Source organism: Sorex araneus, chromosome 5 (assembly GCF_027595985.1).
Source record: "Sorex araneus isolate mSorAra2 chromosome 5, mSorAra2.pri, whole genome shotgun sequence".
NCBI lineage: Eukaryota > Metazoa > Chordata > Mammalia > Eulipotyphla > Soricidae > Sorex > Sorex araneus.
This window is the reverse complement of record NC_073306.1, coordinates 75,067,774-75,092,947: the sequence shown is the minus strand read 5'-3', so window position 1 is coordinate 75,092,947 and position 25,174 is coordinate 75,067,774. Positions and strand designations below refer to the sequence as shown.

The window sequence follows — 25,174 nt, the reverse complement described above, 5'->3', positions numbered from 1 at the left end:
TGTGTGTGTGTGTATGTGTGTGCGCGCGAGAGTGCATATACCGATGGTCCATGACAGGCAAGATTAGGGCCACAGGTAAGCTGATCATTGCTTAGGTCTGGTGGACTCAGGAGCCATGTGGACTACATGTGGAACTGAGGGTCTCATGTAGACATTTCTCTACCACTTGAACCACATTCCCATCCTAGTAGGACTTTTTAATGAAAATGCAAACATCAACATACACTCTTCTCTGTAAGATTTATTGAACTGAAATAAGCAAAAACTATGTTTGACATCTGTTAACTGATTTTTCTGTGAGCACCTTTCATATTAATACATTGTAGTAAGCATGACCTTGTCTTGTACATAGTTGTATATGAGAAAATTTTGGTGATAATAGTAACATCAATTTATATTTCAATTTACAAAAATCAAACCCATTTTTCTCAAATACTTGCTATTATTTTTTGACTATTCAAATAAACAATTTTAACTTCTTGATGATATTTTAAGTATCATAAAACATTATAAAATAGTTTTGCATGACATCATATACATATACAATGAGATATCAATATGAATGACAATCTTTATTCATCATTTAAAATTTGTTATTATTTTAAATGGATTTATCATCACTTTACAATATTATGGAGTCAAGGGGGTTTAGCTTCCTTTTTTCCCTATGTCACCACTTATGTCATCATATTCATCACACTTTATGGTGAGTAGATACAATTTTCAAACTTTAATATTAGTTTATAATTTCTCAAATACCCTTGGGTATTTGAATTTAATAAAAGTATTCCTTTATTACTTGTAAAATTATTTTATGAGTTCAAGTTCACAAGAGTGAATTCAAAAATTCATAAATGTCCTCCACTTTTTTATTATTGTTACTGTTTTCTAAAACCCTGTCATAGGACTATTTGAACTTCTTCTCCTGTTAATGATACAAATAGTGGTACTGACAATAGTACTAACAACTGCCACAGTTCCAACCACCGCCAACACCACAGTAGAAATACTAGTTCCAGAACTAGGATGATTTTCCTCTTGGTCATCATCTGCTTGAGGGATAAACAACGCTACTTGTGCAATGTTGGATATTTCAGATTTTTGATTGCTATTATCCACACTTTGAATGGCAAAGAACATGTGGGTGGTGCCTACTCTTGCTACATTCTCTTTAAATGCAAATGTTTCCTTGGAGTTGACTTCCTTTGGTATCAGATTCTCAGTGCTTACTTGCAGGGCACCATCAAAATTGTCTTTTAGATCAAGAATATTTCCACTTTTTCTTATGATATACTGTTGAACTAAAAGAATGCATATAAGTTAGAAACAGAGCATATAATACTAAATTCTAAATTTCCTTTTATTCACTCATTGAAAAATGATCATTTAAGCAATGTTTATTCCCTAAAGATTAGTTTTTTTTAAATAAAAGATGAATTTTGATTTTCTTTTATTTTTGGGTCACACCCAGCGATGCACAGGGGTCACTCCTGGCTCATGCACTCAGGAATTACCGCTGGCGGTACTCAGGGACCATGTGGGATGCTGGGATTGAAACCTGGGTCAGCATCGTGTAAGGCAAACGCCCCACTTGCTGTATTATCACTCTAGCCCCGAATTTTGATTTTTAATCTTTGCCAGGTGCTACTTCTCTGTATGAAAATTGGCAGCAGTTAAAGGGTGCTCTGTTTTATTGATTCAAACATGAGTTTATATAGCAAACACTTTAAAAAGCTACCAATTAAAGATAGTTTTATTTCACCCACTTTTACTCTTGCTTTTGAAATGATTATCTTTCACTCCAAATAAAACTTCATCCTTACCTTTTCCAATATCTAAATCATCTCCTGGTGCTGTCCATGTTAAAGTGATCATATTCCCATCACGTGTGGCCTCAAGATCTGTGATTTGACTTGGTGGGAAATAGTCAGTAGGAGAGCGATTGAAACTAGATGGAACACCCTCAAGTACAAATGCACCTCCAGCTGCCATTCTGCTGAAATTCTCCACATTTGTTTTAATTTCCTTATCAGTCTCAGGTCTTGGTGGTGTCCCTTGAATTTCTCCTGGAATAAAAAATTTCCTGCTATTTAATGGATCAAGTGTACAAGTATTTTTCAGAACTCAATGAACTGAATTCCCTATTAATACCACTTTACTGTCACTGCAAATATACACAAGTCAAATAGTATTTGAGTTTAGTGACAAAATCACAAATGTCCATGGGTGGAAGAATTTTCCTTTAGTATCCTGACCAGGATGTTGTAGGAGGAAATGCGACAATGTATGCTGTCACACTTTGGAATGAATGTTGCACTGAATCCCCAGTGAATATATGCCTTTAAATTTTCCCCTATGTGTGCATTCTATTATTTTTTCACTTGAGAAAGTTTTTCCTTGGAACCACTTGTGTCAGGCTCTTCTCTTTCTCCCTGTTACAAGTGTTAAAAAATAATTCTTGGTATTTATTCTAATTGTTCTCAGAAATCCCTTTAAAGTCAGAAGATAAGGAACGAGAAGTAGGAAAGCTAATAAAGAATGTAGTCTGTGAGTTTCTAAAAAAATGAGGTGGCGGCATGCAGGATGCTAACAGGGACTCCAGTGTTCAGTAGCTGAGAATAGCCTCTCCAGGCCGGCCCATGGGGTGGATGGACGCAGGCGGAGAAATGGAGAAACAGGGACCCGGGTCCCAGGCTGGTCGGTAGTCAGTTTATTTCTCTCTTCCCTGGCCTAGTCTGATCTCTCCCCTTTCTTCATGATTGTAGTCTTAGTTTTGCTCATAGTCCTCATCATCATAGTTCCACCATTGTAGTCTCCTCATAGGCCTCAAAGTCCTCTACTTTCATGCATTGTCATCATCTAGTCCTCCTTCTAGTTCCAAAGTCCCAAGGTCTCCACAGTCTCAGTTCTCATCCTCCTCCTATTTGTCAACTTTCTATTCTTCAACATCTAGTCTTGACTTTCTAGTCCCCACCTACCCTTTACAGCATTGCTATATAGCAATCATGAAGCGGGGGATTGTGGTTGAACATTATCATAACAACAGACAGAGGTAAAGCCACTCCTTCAGGAGATTAATTTAAAGACAAAATCTCGTTTGAGGAGACAAATCTCAAGGGCAGTATTCCATCCAGGGTGTATTGCTTTCTCCTTTCCTCAGCTAGTAATCCATTTAAAGGATCATAATAAATTTACTTCTCATAATATTTCTTGTCATTTTGTATGAACACAGTAAGAGATATATTAAGCTTAAAGCTTGGCTCTTCCTGGGGACATCTTGCTATATATTCCAGACCACAGTCCTCAGGCCAGGTTAATCTTTCCTAACCCCAGTAGGGTCCATATTCAGTTGTTTCTCTTTGGGTCATGACAGAGTTTGTCCATGACCATGCTCTTAACTTTTAGTTAAGTGTTACTGCACGTGGCTTGGCCCATTTCTATAGCAGGGTAGCTCACAGCTTGCCCTGCGTCCATCCTGCCCATTGTTGGAGCCCTGCTCTTGGAGTGCTAGGAACTAAGTAAATATGGATGTCTAGGAGAAAATATTATTTTGGAGTCAATTAACTCCCATGTTGCAAAGCATAGCTTGAACTGTTTTCCTGTGTTCATACAAAAAGGACATTAATAAATAAAGCATGCAAATGACATAAAGGAAAAATAAAAGCAATATAGGATTATTAGTGCTCGATGGAACTGGGTGTGCTTCAGGGGCACTATTGTGGGAGTGGCTCAATTAAACCTTAAGCTCCCTGGCAGAGGAGCAAGGACAACCCAATGTTGTTCAACAGTATTCTTAATCTTTATCATAACCTTACTCAATATACTTGTGTCTTGTAACTTAAAACACTCAAACTATGTTTATATTTCTCTACATTTATAGTGTATTTAAGTGAAGTATAAATTGTGCATTGGTTTATAATTAAGCACATAATATATTAAACTGATTTCTTCATCTTGAACTAGAAATTAAGGATATTATTGATAATACAGTAATTCCCTTCAAACTAATGTAATAATGGATTAGATTTATTCATTTTTATAATATGTCATACACTGTACCAAAGATTATGTCAACTTGGAGGCAAATAGCTTTGTGATATGAACTTCATTATAGGAGATGAAAAATCTGCAGTTCGAGTAATAAACTATATGAAGCTTTATTTATTCCCTAAATTTTATTTTATTTTAATAAAATTGTTCACAATAATTTATTACACTCAATATTCCAACACCAATTCCACCACTAGAACACCTTCCCACCACCATTATTTTGACATTTTCCAAACACCACTGAAGTCTGCTCCAATAGCTGGCTCTAAATAATTTATTTTATATTGCTTGTTATGAATAATTTGCTAAAAATGCCAAAATGTATGAAGTTTTAACAATATCAACTCATGATTGTTGAAACCACCACAAGATTAAAGACGTTATGAAGTACTCACCATTAACCACCCAGCCTGGTACAAATGCTGCTGTATTTGGGGGATGTCTTAAGCTTCTCTTGGCAGTTGCTCCTCCATGAACCCGTACTTTTAAATTATATCGGCCATTGTCTTTATAATTCATAAAATATCTGGAGTAGACCCCATCATTCTTTATAGAATCAGCACCTTGTTTTAGAAAAGACAGAGTGAACTACTTTTGTAAAGAAAATTATGCATTTTGAAGTTAAGCATGTTTATATTATAACCCCTTGATTTGGCTCTGTGATATATATACATAAATATTATATACGTACATATGTATGTACATGGGTATGTACATAATAATATCTATTATTATGTTTAATGATATACATTTTACATAAATATATACTTGTAGCATATTTGTGTGATATTATATATATACTGATATTTTTATCTTAAACACCTTTATCTTACAAAATTGTAAGCACATTATTATGGAACTTTTTACCATTTCTCAACCAAAGGGTAAAATGGCTTGCCATCTTACTTTACTTAAACATATTAAGGTATCTGTTCAAGTTAAATTAATTCCTATTAAGTATTTTTGCATAGAATTTAATTTTCACTTAAGTCATCAGCGTATTACTTTGACTTTAAAATATCTTCACCTCCTGATCACTGTGATCCATTAACTTCCTAATGGAGTTTGACATTGCAAAACTTTTATTGTTCATTAAGCCCAACTTTTGGGGGGGAGGTTAAAAATATCCTCTCATAAATATATTTCTTGATAATACAAGAACTGGAGTTGCTTGTTAAGTGGCAAACACATTTTACAGAGGCTGATGATGGAAGACAAAGGTTCTTATGGTAAGTTTTTTGAATCTGTGTCCCACTTTGGATCATAAACGGAACACAAATTTCTCAAATCTCTCAGTGAAGGGCCCTATTCAGCGTGTTATTACAAATCCTTCAGGGCTAGAGCGTGCACTGGAACAGGCCTCTTGGCGCTGTCCGTCAGCATTTCTCTGGACCTGGGTAGTCCTGCAGAGTCCAGGTGGAGATGGCTGAGAGGATAGGATCACTGACTTTTGGGCAAGTAAGTTACAATGTATCACAAGAATTGGGAAAAAAGAACTATTTTACTTTCTAAAGTTTTCAAAAAGCTAAGATGAGTTCAGTGGTAGTTATAAATGGATTGAATCCATTATATTGGAAAAGACACTGATTGAAACTGCTGATAAGTCAGATGCTTATATTACATTTAAAATATTTTTTAATTATTTTTTAAAATTTATTTATTTTTAATTAGTGAATCACCATGAGGGTACAATTACAGATTTATACATTTTTGTGCTCATGTTTCCCTCATACAAAGTTCGAGAACCCATCCCTTCACCAGTGCCCATTCTCCACCACTAGTAAGCCCAGCATCCCTCCTACCCTCCCCAATCCCATCTCCCCCCCCACCCCACCCTGCCACTGTGGCAGGGTATTCCCTTCTGTTCTCTCTCTCTCTAATTAGGTGTTGTGGTTTGCAATAAAGGTGTTGAGTGGCCATTGTGTTCAGTCTCTAGTATAAATTCGGCACGCATCACCCTTCCCCCGCATGGCTTCCAACCACATTTTACTTGGTGTTCCCTTCTCTGAGTTGCCTTCTCCCCAGAATGTGAGGCCAACCTCCAAGCTATCGAGTCAACCTCCTGGTACTTATTTCTACTATTCTTGGGTGTTAGTCGCCTACTCTGTTATTCTATATTCCACAGATGAGTGCAATCTTTCTATGTCTGTCTCTCTCTTTCTGACTCATTTCACTTAGCATGATACTTTCCATGCTGATCCACTTATATGCAAAATTCATGACCTCATTTTTTCTAACAGCTGCATAGTATTCCATTGTATAGATGTACCAGAGTTTCTTTAACCAGTCATCTGTTCTAGGGCACTCGGTTTTTTTCCAGATTCTGGCTATTGTAAACAGTGCTGCGATGAACATATAAGTGCAGATATCATTTTGACTATGTTTTTTTTGCTTCTCTGGGATATATTCCCAGAAGTGGTATAGCTGGGTCAAATGGGAGCTCAATTTCTAATTTTTTGAGGAGCGTCCATATTGTTTTCTAGAAGGGCTGAACAAGTCGGCATTCCCACCAACAGTGTAAAAGGGTCCCTCTCTCCCTACATCCCCTCCAACAGCGGTTGCTTTTGTTCTTTTGGATGTGTGCTAGCCTCTGTGGTGTGAGGTGGTATCTCATAGTTGTTTTGATCTGCTTCTCCCTGATGATTAGTGATGAAGAGCATTTCTCATGTGCCTTTTGGCCATTTGTATCTCTTCTTTGGGAAAGTTTCTGTTCATTTCTTTACCCCATTTTCTGATGGGGTTGGATGTTTTCTTCTTGTAGAGTTCAACCAGTGCCTTATATACGCTTGATATCAACCCGTTATCTGACGGGTGTTGGGTGAATATCCTTTCCCATTCTGTAGATTGTCTTTGTATTCTGGTCATTGTATCTTTTGCGGTGCAGAAGCTTCTTAGTTTAATATAGTCCTATATGCTTATCTTTGTTTCCATTTGGTTGATCAGTTGCGTGTCATCTTTGAAGATACTGTTAGCTTCAATATTGTGGAGGGTTTTGCCGACTTTGTCTTCAATGTATCTTATGGATTGTGGTCTGATGTTGAGGTCTTTAGTCCATTTTGATCTGACTTTTGTGCATGGTGTCAGGTCGAGGTCTAAACCCATTCTTTTGCATGTGGTTGTCCAGTTGTGCCAGCACCATTTGTTAAAGAGGCTTTCCTTGCTCCACTTAACATTTCTTACTCCCTTATCAAAGATTAGATGATCATACATTTGAGGTTGTATGCAGTGATATTCCACCCTGTTCCATAAAGATGAAGTCATGAATTTTGCATATAAGTGTATCAACATGGAAAGTATCATGCTAAGTGAAATGAGTCAGAAAGAGAGACAGAGAAAGATTGCGCTTATCTGTGGAATACAAGATAACAGAGTAATAACTAACACCCAAGAATAGTAGAAATAAGTACCATGAGGTTGGCTCCATGGCTTGGAAGCTGGCCTCACATGCTGTGGGAAAAGGCAGTTCAGGTAGAGAAGGGAACATCAAGTAAACTGTGGTTGGAGGACTCGCTTGGGAGGTGAGATGCATGCTGGAAGTAGACTATAGATTGAACATGATGGCCACTCAATACCCCTATTACAGACCACAACACCCAAAAGGAGAGAGAGAACAAAAGGGAATGCCCTGCCACAGAGGTGGGGGGGAAGGGAGGGGAGATAGGATTGGGGGGTGGGAGGGATACTGGGTTCGCGGGTGGTGGAGAATGGACACTGGTGGAGGGATGGGGGCTCGAACATTGTGTGAGGACAACACAAGTATAAAAATGTGTAAATCTGTTACTGTACCCTCATGGTGATTCACTAATCAAAAAAAAGTCTTGTAAAAAATGTTTTTTAAAGCATCCTTTACACTTACATATCAGGAGACAGAAGACAATGGTCAATACCTCATCTTATTTCCTGCCAGTCAGATTTGGTGCCTGATACCTCAGGACTTTCCAACTCTCTTGTGGCAGTTCTGTTTTCCTTAGCTTGAAAATCCCAGGATTATTTGTATTTTGTCACCGTCACTGTCACCCCGTTGCTCATCGATTTGTTCAAGCAGGCACCAGTAACGTCTCTCATTGTGAGACTTATTGTTACTGGTTTTTGGCATATCCAATACGCCATGGATAGCTTGCCAGGCTCTGCCATATGGGCGCAATACTCTCGGTAGCTTTCTGGGCTCTTTGAGAGGGGCGGAGGAATTGAACCCAGGTCGGTTGCATGAAAGGCGAACACCCTACCTCTGTGCTATCGCTCCAGTAGGTTGTATTTTGTGTCAGCTCCTGGGAATCACTTTGCCTGCAATTCCCTACCAAGGGCCCAAGATTTACCCTTAACCTCATATGACCACTTGTGTTTTATCCTTCTGTCTAGTTTTTCATATACCGTTCAAATAACGGTATTTGAAGCACTTAAAACATGAAGAAACTCTTGTTAAGAATCTTAATGTTCTGTCCTCAATAGTTTGATGAGACATCCTTAGTTTAAAAGAGGCATTGGTTGGGTATATGCAAACAATAATGACAGTTCCTATTATAGATACCAATACAAATAACATTTACTATGTGTTTATCATGTGTAAACTATATGATAATCACTTATAGGTTTTACCTAGATAGACTTTTTTTGGATCCTGACGTTCGTCAATAATATTCATCAATTCTTTTTGGTGTTTGTTCCTAAACATGAAAACATAGATTCATTCACAGAAACCTGTAAATTACCTGCACCATTATCCAGAAGTTCCAAAATTGTGGTTTCCTGGCTTGATTCAATGATGGCTGTCACAGAGGCTCCAAGAATGGGTGCAAACCCCTGTAGAACTTCTGTATACACGACCATGGGATTGGGGAATTTGTTTGTGTCTTGATTCATTTTAGCATTCACTGTGATTGGAGGCACAGAAGGATTTGCTGCCTGAGAATTTACTGTAATAGTTAGTATTTCCTCGTTTGCTTTGGCTTGAAGACTGTAAGTCCAAATGCCGGCCTAAAAATTCAATGGAAATATGTTAGGTATCCGAGATCAAGTTCTTTTATATATTCCTATTTTCTTACTCCAAAATATACCTTACAAGTGTGTTGCATAATAAACAGGGGCTTGAGAGTTTCAAAGATTGGAGGGTAAAGTAGGATGAGAGATGAAACAATTTGAACAAGGTATCTGTTGCAATGCATATTCACCTTTATCAAACCTTAAGAAGAATAAATTTTTGAAAATACACTATGTGTTTGGCCTCAACTTCCAGTCTATGATGTGGTATTTATGAAATAATTCTATGGGCTGGAGAGATAGTAAAGGGATTAAGGTATTTTTATTGCACTTGGCCAACCCAGATGCAATTCCTGACACCACATGGGCTGCTGAGCAATGAGCCAGGAGCAGCCATGAATCCTACCAAATTGGTCCAATGCTTCCCACTTCTCAAAATATGCACATTAAATAGTTATGTTGTGCATTCTCTTACTACAGTTTCAGTTATTCAAAATTCTCTTTTTTCTTACTTCTAATGCATTTGTTCTTTCTTCTTTTCCTGCCACAATAATTTTCAGGATCATGTGTGTACAGCAAATACTTTCTATTTCATCTAAATTTTTGAATATGCTGTAATTATTGATGCCTGTATTAATATATAAAACTTTTCAGCTTTGGAACAAATTTTAAAGAAAATATAAAGATGGATTGATTACCTTTGCAATTCCTGGAATACTGAGGTAGGCCATATTGGAATCTTTATCTCCTGTGAAATTTTCCATCTTTGTTCCTTCGGGATCCCACAGAGAAATTAGGGGGAATGCTTTCACCCATGTGATGAGAAAGAATGTGTCCTTTCCCACAGTGCTATCGATGATTATAGTGTCATTTATCCACTGACTTTGGTTTAGCTTTTTCCCCCTACTTTCAAGCTGTTTAAACAAAATGTTGAGTTAGCAACTAAAGAAGAGATTACTTTCATTCATGCTCATTTTAAAAAAAATGTAGTGTTTTTTATTTTTGTCCTTGAACAAACTTATATATGACATACAAACTTAGGCTTTTGATTCCTCTTACAGCTGATTATTATATGACAGTTGCTACTCAGAAAGCGCACAAATATAGAATATAAGGAGGAGACAGGGTATGATAAAATGCACTTGAGCAGGGCCATAGTTTCTATAATGAGAGGTTTTCTCCATGTTTTTCTTTCCTCAGTTGTCATGGCAAATACCCACTTCAAGTATGAGTTAGCTGGTATGTGTGTATGCATGTGTGTGCCTGTGTATGTTATCATTGGTTAACTTATTTTTATGATCACCTAATATTTCTTATTTGTGACAGAATATTTAAATAGAAATAAAATAAGGTAGGAGTTGGGGGCTGCTCAAGAGGGCCGATCAACACTACCAAATAATGAGATAAGCACTTATGGATATTTTATTGATTTGAAATCTTGAAATATTCTCATATGGTAGAGTGAGTAACTCTGGGCAGTTAACATATTCATTAAGTCTGGAATTTTGAGAATACGAGATATGAAAGTATGTGGATCGCTCTTAGTCAAGGAGAGCCACTTATGCTCATCACCTAAGAACACATACTCCACTCATGTTATTTTAATGATGGGAAGTCCCACTTCTCTGCAACTCAGTCCAAAACCACAAATGCTTTTACCTAAGAGGTAGCCTGAAGGATGTGTTCTAATAACATCATTGCTGACAAAAATCCTAGTCCTGTGGACACAGCATTACTATCCCATTAAATAGAAGTATAAATGACTTTACACCCCATCAGAAAACTGTAAGAAAGTTAGAAGGGTTTGGCTGCAAGGTAATACTATGCAAAAATCACTGAATGAAAAGTGGGTTGATTCTCTTTTGAGTTCCCACAAATTCAGATTATTATAACATACTTCTACATAATTATAATCTTCTTCCAAGAGCTATCCAACATCTACATGAATCCATATTTTTCTTTCCAAAACTTTCTTCCTATTATTTATTTAAAAATCTATTGGTATTTCAAATGAAGAGCAAAAACTGTCTTCCTGCCTATCCCTTTTATATGGTTCAAAAAATTCATTCTTAAAACATTAATAATATTTTACAGGGCTGGAGCAATAGGATAGTGGGTAGGGCATTTGCCTTGTACAGGGCTGACCCTGGTTCCATTCCCAGCATCCTATATGGTCCCCTGAACACCGCCAGGGCTAATTCCTGAGTGCAAAGCCAGGAGTGGCCCCTGTGCATTGGCAGGCGTGACCCAAAAAGAAAAAAAAGAATATTGTACAAACCATCATATCCTTTCTAGCTGATATTTTAATTCTGGTCTTACACCTTAAATTTTCTTTCAAATACTTAATTTTTGTACACTATCATCTACTCATATTTAAAAAGTTTAACAGAGTGCAAAATAATCCTTAAAATCATTGTTTCAGGGGCTGAAGTGAGAGTACACTTGGTTAGGTACTTTCCTCGCACACAGCTCACCCAGACTTGAACCCCAGCACCCCATATTGACCCCAGAGCCTGCCAGAAATGATGATCCCTGATCACAGAACCAGGAGAAAGCCCTGAGCACTGCAGCGTGTGGCTCCCCCACCCCCAAATCACTTCTCTATTGTCAATTTTTAGTTGTTTATTCATTGATACCAAGCAATATCACTTACACCTGAACTCTGGTCAAAATGCAAAAGTACTATAAATAAATATTGAAAATACAAACTCCAAAAATGTATTCTAAATATTGAATAAAAGACCTATCATTAGAAAATAAGTTAGGAAAGCATTGCAGTAGAAATTTCAAAATACTTAAAATACAATGAGAACATTTTTACTACCAACTGTTGACTACAAGTTATAGCTATTAGCTACCAATTATTGATGAGCATGAAAGAAACCCCTTAAAATTTTAAGCTCTATATTATTTTTATTCAGTGAATGCTATCATCATTTTCTTAGTCAACCAGGTTGAAGCACTCAGAAATGAACTTTGTTCTCTTTCAGTTTCTTCTCCACCAATTTCAAAGCTAGATCTCAGAACCAATTTTAATCTGTTTTGTAGGATATAGGAGATCTCCAAACCAATCTGCATCTTTAGCTTATCCTACTTTCTATGTCTTCTGTGCTCTTCTTGGTTGGAAACTAGAGGAAAATAAACCTGTTTAGGTGATCATATCTGTTTTAATGTAGATGGTGACTTGTAGGTTGAGTTAGAAGTCAGGATTCTTGGCATAAAGTGACATGATATAGATGGTGTAAATGTATATCTATTAATAGGGAAATTTATAAAAATATTTTGAAGGAAACAGACTATGGGCATTTTATTTGGGATATGAGGAAAGAAGAATCTGGGTTTATGCAGTTTTTTAATCCTAGTAAGAGCAAATGCTGTTATTAAACGTTCATTACTAAAACATAGATGCAAAAGTTGAGTAAAGAGGAGAGGAGAATGAAGTGAAAAGCCAGTGAAAAATATCACTAAAATTAGGGGAAACATAGGCACATATCTCTATATATCTACATAAAGTAATATCTCTACATATAATGATTTTTTTCTTCTGTGATACATTTCTTCTATTCTTAAACCTTGTCCTGTGTTTATTCATTTAATTGGATATATTTCATTGTAGTGAATCCTGGAGAAATTATAGTAGTATGGCATTTTTTTACCATACTTTTTTTTTTACCATACATTGACAGAAAACAGGTATTTCTGGACAAAGTCCATTTTTTTGTTGGGAAAATTAACATGCTATTATTCCTTTACTAAACCCAGTGGGAAAGAAGAAAGAAACTATACAACTCCTGTTTCATCACTTAATTCTGTATTTTTAGGGGACATATGTACAGAATATACACATAATTTTAGGCTGAAAATTTAAAGTGAAAATTTACTTTGTCAAAAATATATAGCTCAAAACCATAAACAAATTATTATTTTTTGATTAAGACTGACCAAAAGAAAATGTCAAGGAATAAGAACTCTGACCTGAAGAGACTTTTCAGAGAGAAGAGTGTTTTCTGATGTAAGGGCTGAGAAAGCTTCAACAAGGCCATTGCTCTCAGAAACATCAGAAACAAATATATGCTTTCCTCCTAAAATAAAAATACAAATTAGGGTGATTCCTAGAAGATGTGTAACTGTGAATGATATCTCAGTGATTAATAACATAGCAGAGCAAACATACCACATTTTGTTTTACTATGTGTTATTACACCCCAATAAGTAAGAGAAAAGATTGATCTGAGGCATTAACACAAAACTTTTTAGCTAGGAAGTAACTGTATCACTGTCATCCCATTGCTCATCGATCAATTTGCTCAAGTGGGCACCAGTAATGTCTCCATTGTGAGACTTGTTGTTACTGTTTTTGGCATATCGAATACACCAGGGTAGCTTGCCAGGCTCTGCCGTGCAGGTGGGATATTCTTGGCAGCTTGCCAGGCTCTCCGAGAGGGATGGAGGAATCAAAAACAAATGCAAGTCAAATACCCTACCTGCTGTGCTATCACTCCAGCCCAGCTAGGAAGTATAAGTTACTTTTTGTTCTTCACTTACAGAAACTGTAACTAGTTGAAATACACCAGATAATCATAAAATACAAGAGAATTTGCTGTAATTCAATGCATTAAAGCTTATAGATTCCACACAGCCCTTTGTGGGAATTATTTACTTTTATTTAAGACACAGGTCTGAAATAGTTGGCTTTTTGGATTTTTAGCCAGTGCAGATCAATATCCAAAATCTAGAAAGATTAAGGAGATACTATGTTAATTTAGGTATGCTGGTAATAAGGAGATAAAAATGGTAAGAATGTAGACTTTTTTTTTTTTTTAAAAAGACTATTAATTATAGGAGCCAGTACAGTGGGTAGGGAGCTTGTCTTGCACATGGGTTCGATCCCTGACATCTCATATGGGTTGAGTCCCTGACATCCCATATGGTCCCTGAGCACTGCCAGGAGTAATCATTGAGTAACACCTGAGAATTGCTGGGTGTGTCCACCAATTACCCCCAATCCCCTCCCCAATTTCTTTTATTTTTTTGCTTTTTGGGTCACACCTGGCCATGCACAGGGGTCACTCCTGGCTCTCCAATCAGGAATTACCCCTGGTGGTGCTCAGGGGGCCATATGGGAGGCTGGGAATCGAACGTGGGTCAGCCACGTGCAAGGCAAACACCCTACCCCATGTGCTATCACTCCAGCCCCGCTCCAATTTCTACTAATGGCTAAGGGGTGGGATGAGGCAGGATCTTGGGGAAAAATAAATAAGGACCATCAAATCACCTTGAAATGATGGGAGTATGTACGATTAATTATTAAAAATCATGTATATATTTGATAGACTAGAACTCAACCTTATGCTTTAATTGACATTTATGGTCAGTATCTTCTACTGTTTGAGGAACTGAAAACATGTTGTTTCATCACAAACCTAAGATAACAATTTTCATACAATTAAACTAGAACTGCTACTTAGATCTGCTCACCCAGTTCTTCTACTAACCCCATTTCCCTACCCTTCCCTGCAGCACAAGCCTTGATCTGATGATTTCTCATAATGCTCCATTGTCATCCCACCATATTTTCTTTATGCCCTGATATATCTTCTTTTATGGAATTTTAATCTGAAAAATTCAACACCTTATTTATGACTCAACTCAGAAGTCACCTCATCTTTGATGTCTTCTTTTCTGACTGTAAAACCGGGAAGAATGGTCTTCCTCAGTCTACATAGTGCTTAATTCCTACATAACCTTATGTAGCATGGGAAGGTTAGTTGGTTGCTATCTGTTTTCTGATAAAGTTTTATTTGTCTCTCCAGTCAGCTGTTGTGAACATCTTGAGAACAGAGAAAGGTTCTGCTTTACCTCTGATCCTCAGCTCAGGCAGTACCTACAGAGAGTAGCTTTAAATAAATGATTGAGTTTTCTGCTTCTACACTTACACACTACTATTCAGGAAATAAAATATATTGGTCATATATTACCTGTTAGAGTGCTCATTGCAATGCCATTTTTGTCAGCATTTGGTCCCATAGCAATGAAATGAAGGATGGCCCCACTTTGTACCATTTCTTCAACACAGTTTATTGGACTGTTATTCTCCCCATCAGTCACCAGTATTATTTCAGATCCATTTATTCGGGGATATACGAATTTAATTTCCTGGAAACACAACCAGAAGGTGATTAATTACTGTTCCTTACAGTAATTTTGGGAAATTACTGAATTTCCCAAAATGTAGATCAACTACATTTTGGGAAATTCAGGGGTAAATGCACAGAGAAAAGTAAAAGTATGCTAAAATAAAAATATATCTAGATGTCTGTAAGAACGTATAATAAATTTATCTCAGAATAGTAATTTTATTTCATCTTCTCTGACAACTATAATTGGCTTTCCATGTTGATCCACATATATGCAAAGTTCATGACTTCATTTTTTCTAACAGCTGCATAGTATTCCATTGTATAGATGTACCAGAGTTTCTTTAACCAGTCATCTGTTCTAGGGCACTCGGGTTTTTTCCAGGTTCTGGCTATTGTAAACAGTGCTGTGATGAACATATAAGTGCAGATGTCATTTCAATTATACTTTTTTGCTTTCCGGGTTATATTCCCAGAAGTGGTATAGCTGGGTCAAATGGGAGCTCAATTTCTAATTTTTTGAGGAGCGTTCATATTGTTTTCTAGAAGGGCTGAACAAGTCGGCATTCCCACCAACAGTGTAGAAGGGTCCCTCTCTCCCAACATCCCCTCCAACAGCGGTTGCTTTTGTTCTTTTGGATGTGTGCCATTCTCTGTGGTGTGAGGTGGTATCTCATAGTTGTTTTGATCTGCATCTCCCTGATGATTAGTGATGAAGAGCATTTTTTCATGTGCCTTTTGGCCATTTGTATCTCTTCCTTGGGAAAGTTTCTGTTCATTTCTTTACCCCAATTTCTGATGGGGTTGGATGTTTTCTTCTCGTAGAGTTCAACCAGTGCCTTATATACCCTTGATATCAACCCGTTATTGGATGGGTATTGGGTGAATATCCTTTCCCATTGTGTAGATTGTCTTTGTATTCTGGTCATTGTATCTTTTGCGGTGCAGAAGCTTCTTAGTTTAATGTAGTCCCATTTGTTTATCTCTATTTCCTCTTTGTTGGTCAGTTGAGTGTCATCTTTGAAGATACTGTTAGCTTCAATATCGTGGAGGGTTTTGCCGACCTTGTCTTCAATGTACCTTATGGTTTTCTTGTCTGATGTTGAGGTCTTTAGTCCATTTTGATCTGACTTTTGTGCATGGTGTCAGGTCGAGGTCTAAGCCCATTCTTTTGCATGTGGTTGTCCAGTTGTGCCAGCACCATTTGTTAAAGAGGCTTTTATTGCTCCATTTCACATTTCTTGCTCCTTTATCAAAGATTAGATGATCATACATTTGAGGTTGTATGTAGGAATATTCCACCATGTTCCATTGGTCTGAGGCTCTGCCTTTGTTCCAGTACCATGCTGTTTTGATTATTACCACTTTGTAGTAAAGTTTAAGGTTGGGGAGGGTGATGCCTCCCATTGTCTTTTTCCCAAGAATTGTTTTAGCAATCCGTGGGCGTTTGTTGTTCCATATGAATTTCAGGATTGCTTGATCCATTTCTTTGAAGAATGTCATGGGTATCCTTATAGGGATCGCGTTTAATCTGTATAATGCTTTGGGGAGTGTTGCATTTTGACAATGCTGATTCTCCCTAACCATGAGCAGGGGATATGTTTCCATTTCCTCATGTCCTCTTTTATTTCATGGAATAGCATCTTATAGTTTTCTTTGTAGAGGTCTTTTACTTCCTTATTTAAGCTGATTCAGAGATACTTTATTTTCTGGGGCACAATTGTGAATGGGATTGCTTTTTTCATGTCCCTTTCCTCTGTCTCATTGTTTGCATATAGAAAGGCCATGGACTTGAAGGTATTGATTTTATAGCCTGCAACATTACTATACAAGTCTATTGTTTCTAAGAGTTTCTTAGTAGAGGCTTTAGGCTTCTCTAGATGTAGTATCATATCGTATCAATAGTGAGAATTTGGTTTCTTCCTTTCCTATCTGAATGCCCTTGATCACCAGAGACTACTTTGAATGTCTATATGCCACGAAATAAGAGAACCTAAAAGAAATGGATGAATTCCTTGACTCCTACAATCTCCCAAGACTGAACCAAGAAGACTTGGAATACCTGAATACACCCATTAATATCAAGGAAATTGAAACTGTAATCAAAAGTCTCCCCCAAAACAAAAGCCCAGGTCCTGATGGATTCACTGGTGAATTCTTCCAAACATTCAAAGAAGACCTGTTGCCAGTTCTCCTCAAGCTTTTCCAGGAAATTAAAAAAACAGGAACTCTCCCAAATAGTTACTATGAAGCACATATCTCCCTAATACCAAAAGCAAACAAAGACACCACTAAGAAAGAAAATTACAGACCAATATCCCTGATGAATACCAATGCGAAGATCCTCAACAAAATATTAGCAAATAGGATCCAACAACTCAACAAAAAGATCATACACCATGACCAAGTGGGATTCATCCTGGGGATGCAAGGATGGTTTAACATTCGGAAATCAATCAACATAATCTATCATATCAACAAAAGTAAAGATAAAAACCACATGATCATATCAATTGATGCAGAAAAAAACATTTGACAAGATCCAACAGCCGTTCATGATGAAAACCTTCACCAAAATGGGTTTTGGAGGAACTTTCCTCAAGATAGTCGAAGCCATCTACCACAAGCCTATGGCAAGCATTATTTTTTTTATTTTTTTTTTAAGAAATATTTTATTGAACCACCATGAAAACAAGAAAAAAAATACAAAGCTTTCAGGTTTAAGTCACAGTCAAATACTGATTAAACCACCATCCCTTCACCAGTGCACCCATTCCACCACCAAGAACCCCAATACACCCCCCTCCCACCCCACCCCCCATCAAAGTAGCTAATGATATTCCCATTATTCTCTCTATATATATTGAGTACATTCCATATTTCCATACAGAACTCACTATTATTGATTGGAAATTTTCCCCAACAATCAGGCCTGCTGAATAGGCATCATGTAATAATTTCTCTTCATTGCTAAGAGTGAAGACTTTGAGTCTGCGCGGCTGCTATTGCGGCCACGCGGTTTGGGGTTTCTAATATTTTAGCTCAATTCACAGTCAAAATTGATGGCTGCAAGCATCCGCTCTGGTGCCAAAATGGGTTAGGAGACCTCAGGATCACAGTCAATAGGCGCGGAGGGTTTGCTTCTCGTGCCGCGGCTCTCGGTTCATCTCTGGGCAGAAGGCGCGCCGGGAACGCCCCCCTCCCAGGACCACCTACAGGCTACGTCACTAAAGAAAGTCCTACCTCCTGGTGGAGGGGTCTTAGAGGGTGGCTCTCACTGTGTGGCTGCTGCTGCTGCCGCCATTTTTGCTCAGAAAAATGGGGTGGAGAGGGAAAAAAAATCCCTCCCCGGGCTGCACGAGGTTGTAGCTCAGTCCACAGTCAAAATGCATGGTTCAAGCATCCGCTCTGGTATGGCAAGCATTATTAATGGGGAAAAACTAAGGTCCTTTCCTGTAAGATCAGGGACAAGACAAGGATCCCCACTCTCACCACTTCTGTTCAATATAATACTGGAAGTACTTGCAATAGCGGTTAGGCAAGAAAAAGATTTCTTTCTTTTTACTCTTTCTCCCTCCCTCCCTCCCTCCCTCCCTCCCTCCCTCCCCTCCCTCCCTCCCTCCCTCCCTCCCTTCCTTCCTTCCTTCCTTCCTTCCTTCCTTCCTTCCTTCCTTCCTTCCTTCCTTCCCTCCCTCCCTCCCTCCCTCCCTCCCTCCCTCCCTCCCTCCCTCCCTCCCTCCCTCCTTCCTTCCTTCCTTCTTCCTTTCTTTCTTTCTTTCTTTCTTTCTTTCTTTCTTTCTTTCTTTCTTTCTTTCTTTCTTTCTTTCTTTCTTTCTTTCTTTCTTTCTTTCTTTCTTTCTTTCTTTCTTTCTTTCTTTCTTTCTTTCTTTCTTTCTTTCTTTCTTTCCTTCATGTGTTTGGGCCACATTCAATGATGCTTAGAGCTTACTCCTGACTCTACACTCAGGGATCCAACCTCATCAAAATAAGCACACTGCCCGCAGTACTATCCTCCAGTCACTCAGTCACTTCTTTTCTTTTACTGATTTGTTCAGATCAAAGTCAGCGAATTAATCTATTTTGACTGCTTGTAGGCAGTACAATTTCTTCATTCATGTAAAGAATTGAATTAAAATTTAAAATTGTATTGAGAACTCAGTGAGAGACTTATATAGAGATATGAATAATAAAGATAACTAACTTCTTCTTTAGTCACTTTAATTGCTTTTTACTGAAAAAATTTCCAGGGATTTCATACTTTATGAAATTTCATCCAAGAATGACCTCCCAACCTGTTCCAAGATCACTACCCTGTTACCACACTTCCTACAATTTATTTTATTTGGGGAGTTATATTCTTAAAGAATAAATATATGTGTCTGATACTTAAAGTCCTTGCACATCTTTCTGTTGTTCTTAAATGATAAACCTTATATTTTTAAAGCTTTGAAATATCTAAGCATTTATCTGCAAAACACATTTCATATATTTGTAAAAGTTCACAGACCTCCCAGTATCTATCATTTCTTGGAATGATATAGTCTTTTTACCCCTCTTTCTCAAAGGATATTGCAGGTGCTGTCTACCTGAACCATGGACTTGTCATCCTTCAGATCTTAGCTAGAATGTTACCTTCAGTGTCTTCAGTGAAGTGAAGTAGGCTTCAGTGAAGTGTGCTGGGCCTCTCCTTTCCCTATCACATCACCCTGTTTCGTTCCATCACAAAAGATTGGGCAAAATGCACATTCATTGTTCTTATGCATGCTTTATAGCCAATGAAATTCTCTAGTATTGTAAACCAGCATTCTTCAACTACCCATCCATGGGCCAGTATTGATCCACAGATACAGAAATCTTGAAAACCACTGATATACTCATTTGCTTATGGCTGTTGGCCTACAGGCCAGGATGAAGGACAGGCGTAGTCCACAGTGTAAAAAGGTTGAAAATGATGTCAAAAACTAATCAAAGTAATAAAGGAATTTTTTCAAAACAAAAATTTCTAGTGACTTTTCCCCCATTTTTGGCTAATCTTGTGCTTTTTAGGATTATGAAATGAGTCACATTAAAGTTAAGGCTCAAGTATGCGAGACAGCAGTTAACATTAAAATATTTTAGTAAGATATGAAAAGTAAAACTAATTTGCCACTGTGATTTTTACCTGTAAAGCCATTCGAATTCCTGAGCAAATGGAAGTTCCTCCATTACTTTTCAGAGGTAACTTTGCCGCGAGTGTCTGTCTATCTTTTTCACTTGTTATTTGGGTCACAGGGCTTTGAACATAACCCATATCGTCAAAAACAATTATTCCCACCCAGGATTTGTTTTCAACAGTCTGCAGCAGGAAATGTTTTGCCGCTTGGTTCATTCGAGTCAGACGGTTATACTCCTGAATTATATAAAACAAGAAAAATCATCAAATAACTTTCAACTGGAAAACAATGGCAGATTACATAAAATGAGTAAATAGCAATTGTTTAGAATTTTCTCTCATGAATAATTGATATTATAGCATTTTTAGATAAAATTAAAATAGTTATGTATGGTTGTGGAATACACATAGCAAAATATTAACTAGAACTGATTCTGGGTTTAGAACTAGAAATTGAGGGTAGTTGTAATGCCTAATTTTCATTGGGATACTAATGAAATTGTGTCAAGATTAAATCAATCACCAAATTTCCATAGTTTGAAACTAGAGGATAATGGGATACTACTCACTAGAGAGTAACATTTCTCTATCCATTGGGAAATAGGTTATCACGAAAATGAAACATCCCAATAGCAGATATTCTGAGACCCGGTTGCTATCTTTTCCATTTTGTCTTCTTTTAACTTTCCCCTATCAAGTTTCAGACAGTGGGTTAATTGAAAAATTTGGGAGGTGAGGGTGGGTATCCCATTAAGACTCACATCTTTTTTCCCTAGGTGATTGCCCTTGTTCTCTTTATTGGTTTTTTTTCCCTCCACTTTACTAATGCCAACTAGCCTCGGTACCTCTTCCCAACACATGCCCAAATTTCTTTCTGAACTCTCTAGAACCAAATCACAACAAGAAATTTCTTCTATATCATATATAACTTGATTTTGTTGTTCAACTTGTCTCTTCCTGCACCCTACCTAGGGAGAGATGCTTATGCTTATCCTCTCCCAAAAAGAAACCTCATCTTTCCTCAGTGGCACTACCCAGAACACATTTCTGTTGATGTCTAGTTCTTTTTGGAGCTCTAGGCTATAATGGGTGGTTTCATTTAGCAGTCTCATTCTCCGCCTTTTTCAGTAACTATCTCTCTTTTATTAAAGACATTATTCCTGATCTTCAGAATGCTATGTTATGCCTGAAATGTGTTCTCTTTCTGGGTGGATGGTCAGATGTGGTACATTCACTTCAATAATTTTTTATCATAAGAACTGTTCTAGACAAAAGAGATCTAAAGAAAATAAGATATTTTTTCAAGTTTGGTTCTGAGTCCTAACGGAGCCCCCAGTCCTCTTTTTTAGGAGATACATGTATGAGTTTACTACAACGTATTGTAATGGAGATTTGCATCGGTGGTTTTGGGAGACCAGAAAGAGAACTTTCCTTACTCCAGTTTGGAAGACAAACTCATATCCTGGATGAATTGGATGCCTGCTCTAAACTCTGGAAGATGTATAGGAGTCAATCAGATGATCGTAAAATGAAATTTTTCTCTACTGAATTCTTCTGGAATAAGGGTTTCTATTTCTAGAGTCTAGTGCAATGTGTACATTATATTGAATGTGGGTAGAAGAAATAAATGGTAAGATCTAGACATATCTTCCTTATAGTGTTTGTGTTTGTTTATGAACACAGCCACTGTGTTTAGGGGTTATTCCTGGCTCTTTTTTGGCGTTCCCTGTGGTTCCAGGAATCAAACCCAGACCTTCTGTATGCAAAGCAAGTGCTTAGCCCATTGAGCTATGTCTCCAGACCTGGTATTGCTCGTTGTCTATTTCTTTGAGAATGAAGAAGTCATCTGATAATTAATTCCAATAAAATAAAGGCCTATTAAAAATTCTCTGGTTGATTTTATCTCTTGATTTGAAGAAAACTATAAATCCACTCTTTTCTTATGTCTATCAAGTATTTTCAGTAGATAAATGGGGCAAGGTCAGGATATATTTCCATATTTCAATATGTAGTTCTGAGATAACAAAATAATACAGAAGGGTTTCAAGTTTCTCTCAAAGAAAGTTCTAGAAAGAACAGGCTCTCATGGGTTTTGTCTTTTCAACTCTACCACCAACCTTTTTCTTCATTACAGTATTCACTGATTCTATTGAGGTTGTGATTACAGAAATTGATTGCTAGCATTATGCTTTGGACAAAGCAGATACAGGTTACAGGGCTGAGCTTTTAGATGCCTCTGCCTCTACGTAACAGAAGTGAGCCCACACACTTACCCCCATGCTTCCAGACTTATCAAGAACTAAGCACACAATTCTTTCACCGACCCTCAGCAATGAGAACACAGGCAGAGGGGGTGGTGCCATCATAGGCATCGTGTTTTTAATATCCTCAGAAGTACTGATCACTTCCCATGTGCTTCTGGAATTACACTTTTTATTTTGTAGGTTTGGAGCTTCTTTGTTATGGTTCTTTTTATTACAGAATTCAACGACCTAAAAGTTCAACAGAGTGAAAAAAATTACATAAAATGCATTAGCACAACTAATAAAAATTTTATTATTTACTTTATTATTTTATTTCTTCACAAGTATAAAAACCTTTAAAAGCCCTTTGTAAATATGTTTTCTAATGAAATATGAAGTTACAATATCAAAACAAATTTTAAGTAAGTCAAAAATATTAGTTGAGGGGCCAGAGCGATAGCACAGCGGATAGGGCGTTTGCCTTGCACGCGGCCGACCCGGGTTCGATCCCCGGCATCCCATATGGTCCCCCAAGCACCGCCAGGAGTAATTCCTGAGTGCAAAGCCAGGAGTAACCCCTGAGTATCGCTGGGTGTGACCCAAAAAGCAAAAAAATATATATATATATTAGTTGAGTGTTTATTATGTGTTAGTCACTGTTCAAAGAAGTCTGTCTTAATCCAGGTAGTCCTTCAGGTTACCTTCATGGATATTTTATAAACACAATAACATATAACTCATTACAAATATGCAACTTGAAGTGACAGTTGGTATACTTACAGAATCTATAGCTTGCATAAACATTATTGATGTTTTTGCAGTTTGCTTTTTATCAGGGAAGAACTGACAACCTTCTTCATATAGTTTTGTGGTAGAATTAAATCTGCATGGTCTAAGTATATCACTGCCACCTCCTTCAACCTTATAAACTCTATTTATACCAGTAATATCTTTGGAGCACCTGAAAAATATTGACATTAACCTTTAAATCAATCCAATTTACCGTTGGTACTTAAAAAAAATCTCTTGTGTTTATATTTACATTGATTCTTATATTAAAGTTTTTTATAACATTTTTGTTGTTGTTGAGTAATACCATAGTGCTTACTTCATGCTTATGATATACAAAACTATTGCCCCTCCATCACCACCAAAGTTCCAAGACCCTCCACCAGGTTTAATTCAGACTTGTGTATCAATTCATCCTTTTTGAAAGTAAAGTTTAAGTGTATCTATAAGAGAAGTTATTTTCTTCAGGAACCTGAGGCTGAAATTTTAATTAATTTATTTATTTGGGGGTGCATTAGGGCCACACTTAGTAGTGCTTAGGGGGTCCTCCTGGCTCTGTGCTTAGGGATTACCCCTGGTGCTGCTCAAGGGAAATGTGGTGCTGGCAATCTGACGTGTACTGTCCATCAGAGTCCACCAGAGGGAACCTTTAAATAGTTTCCCCAGTATATGCAAACTTTTAGTTTGCTGCTGGAATGAAGCAATCTAAACTTTGACCAGGAAGGCCTGGCATGTGCCCTTAGAGTCATGGCTGCAGGTTCCCTTTTTCAACATCTTTTCTAGTAGCCTTGTGGTGGTTATTGCATTGCGGGTATCTAAACTAACTTATGAAAACATTTCTTCTTTGAATAAATATAGGTTCAAGTTCTTTGTAGATTTCAAAGATGATATTCCCCAAAGAATGGGAACTGCGATGGGGAGACATTTTGATAAAGGTATTGATGCATGAAATTGACATGAAATTGGTTACAAAAAATAAACTGGGATTGTAAATATAGCCTATGTTTCTAATGTTGCACTTCAAACAAGCAATTCAAGAAACAATTACTTAATCAGGGAGATATTTCATTGATGAACAAGCTAGGCCTTTCTGGATTCTATTCTTGGTGCCACATGGTGCCTCAACCACTTCAGGTAGAAAACGGTGCATTGAACCACAGGGTTCATGGGCTGAGAATCACAGATGTGGCCACTGAGTATCACTAGGTGGTCTGAGCAGCACTTGTAAGGCCCTCCCCTCTCTTCCCTCCAGAAGAAGAAATAATTTGATTATATTTAGTCATTTAGGGAGTTACTCTATCGAGTCAATAACTTCCATTGTCTCCACTGAGGCATACTTAATAGTTAAGATAAATTTTCTTTAACAGACATTAGACATTTTGAGAAAACATGGTATAAATAGTCACTGTCACTGTCATCCCGTTGCTCATCGATTTGCTCAATCGGACACCAGTAACATCTCCATTGTGAGACTTGTTGTTACTGTTTTTGGCATATCAAATACACCACGGGTAGCTTGCCAGGCTCTGCCGTGTGGGCACGATACTCTCGGTAGCTTGCAGGGTTCTCTGAGAGGGGCGGAAGAATTGAACACGGGTTGGCCAAGTGAAAGGTGAACACCCTGCCGCTGTGCTATTGCTCCACGCCATGGTATAAACATATAAAATTATTTTAATGCATCCTAAAACAAGTGCATTCAGGTCAGTGAAGTCTTCATTATAGTTCTCTCCTTTTTTTGTCCATTTTTTGTGAAAAGTCCCAAACCCTAGCAGTGCATCTGAAATTGATTAAATGGATGGCACCTGTATTTGGATTTGTTTCCCTAA

General features: G+C 37.5%; 1 protein-coding gene across 1 annotated transcript in view; it reads right to left on the bottom strand.

The window, feature by feature from the left end:
- Nucleotides 1-888: 888 nt before the first annotated feature.
- Nucleotides 889-25,174, bottom strand: part of LOC101548999 (calcium-activated chloride channel regulator 4-like) — a 35,872-nt gene continuing 11,586 nt past the window's right edge. The window contains exons 5-14 of the mRNA XM_055140314.1: nucleotides 23,340-23,520; nucleotides 22,590-22,808; nucleotides 20,326-20,553; nucleotides 15,006-15,183; nucleotides 13,003-13,109; nucleotides 9,726-9,941; nucleotides 8,760-9,024; nucleotides 4,446-4,613; nucleotides 1,824-2,066; nucleotides 889-1,301 (exon numbers count right to left, since the gene is read on the bottom strand). Of these exons, the coding sequence (XP_054996289.1) occupies nucleotides 889-1,301; nucleotides 1,824-2,066; nucleotides 4,446-4,613; nucleotides 8,760-9,024; nucleotides 9,726-9,941; nucleotides 13,003-13,109; nucleotides 15,006-15,183; nucleotides 20,326-20,553; nucleotides 22,590-22,808; nucleotides 23,340-23,520 (2,218 nt within the window). The remainder of the gene's footprint in view (nucleotides 1,302-1,823; nucleotides 2,067-4,445; nucleotides 4,614-8,759; nucleotides 9,025-9,725; nucleotides 9,942-13,002; nucleotides 13,110-15,005; nucleotides 15,184-20,325; nucleotides 20,554-22,589; nucleotides 22,809-23,339; nucleotides 23,521-25,174) is intronic.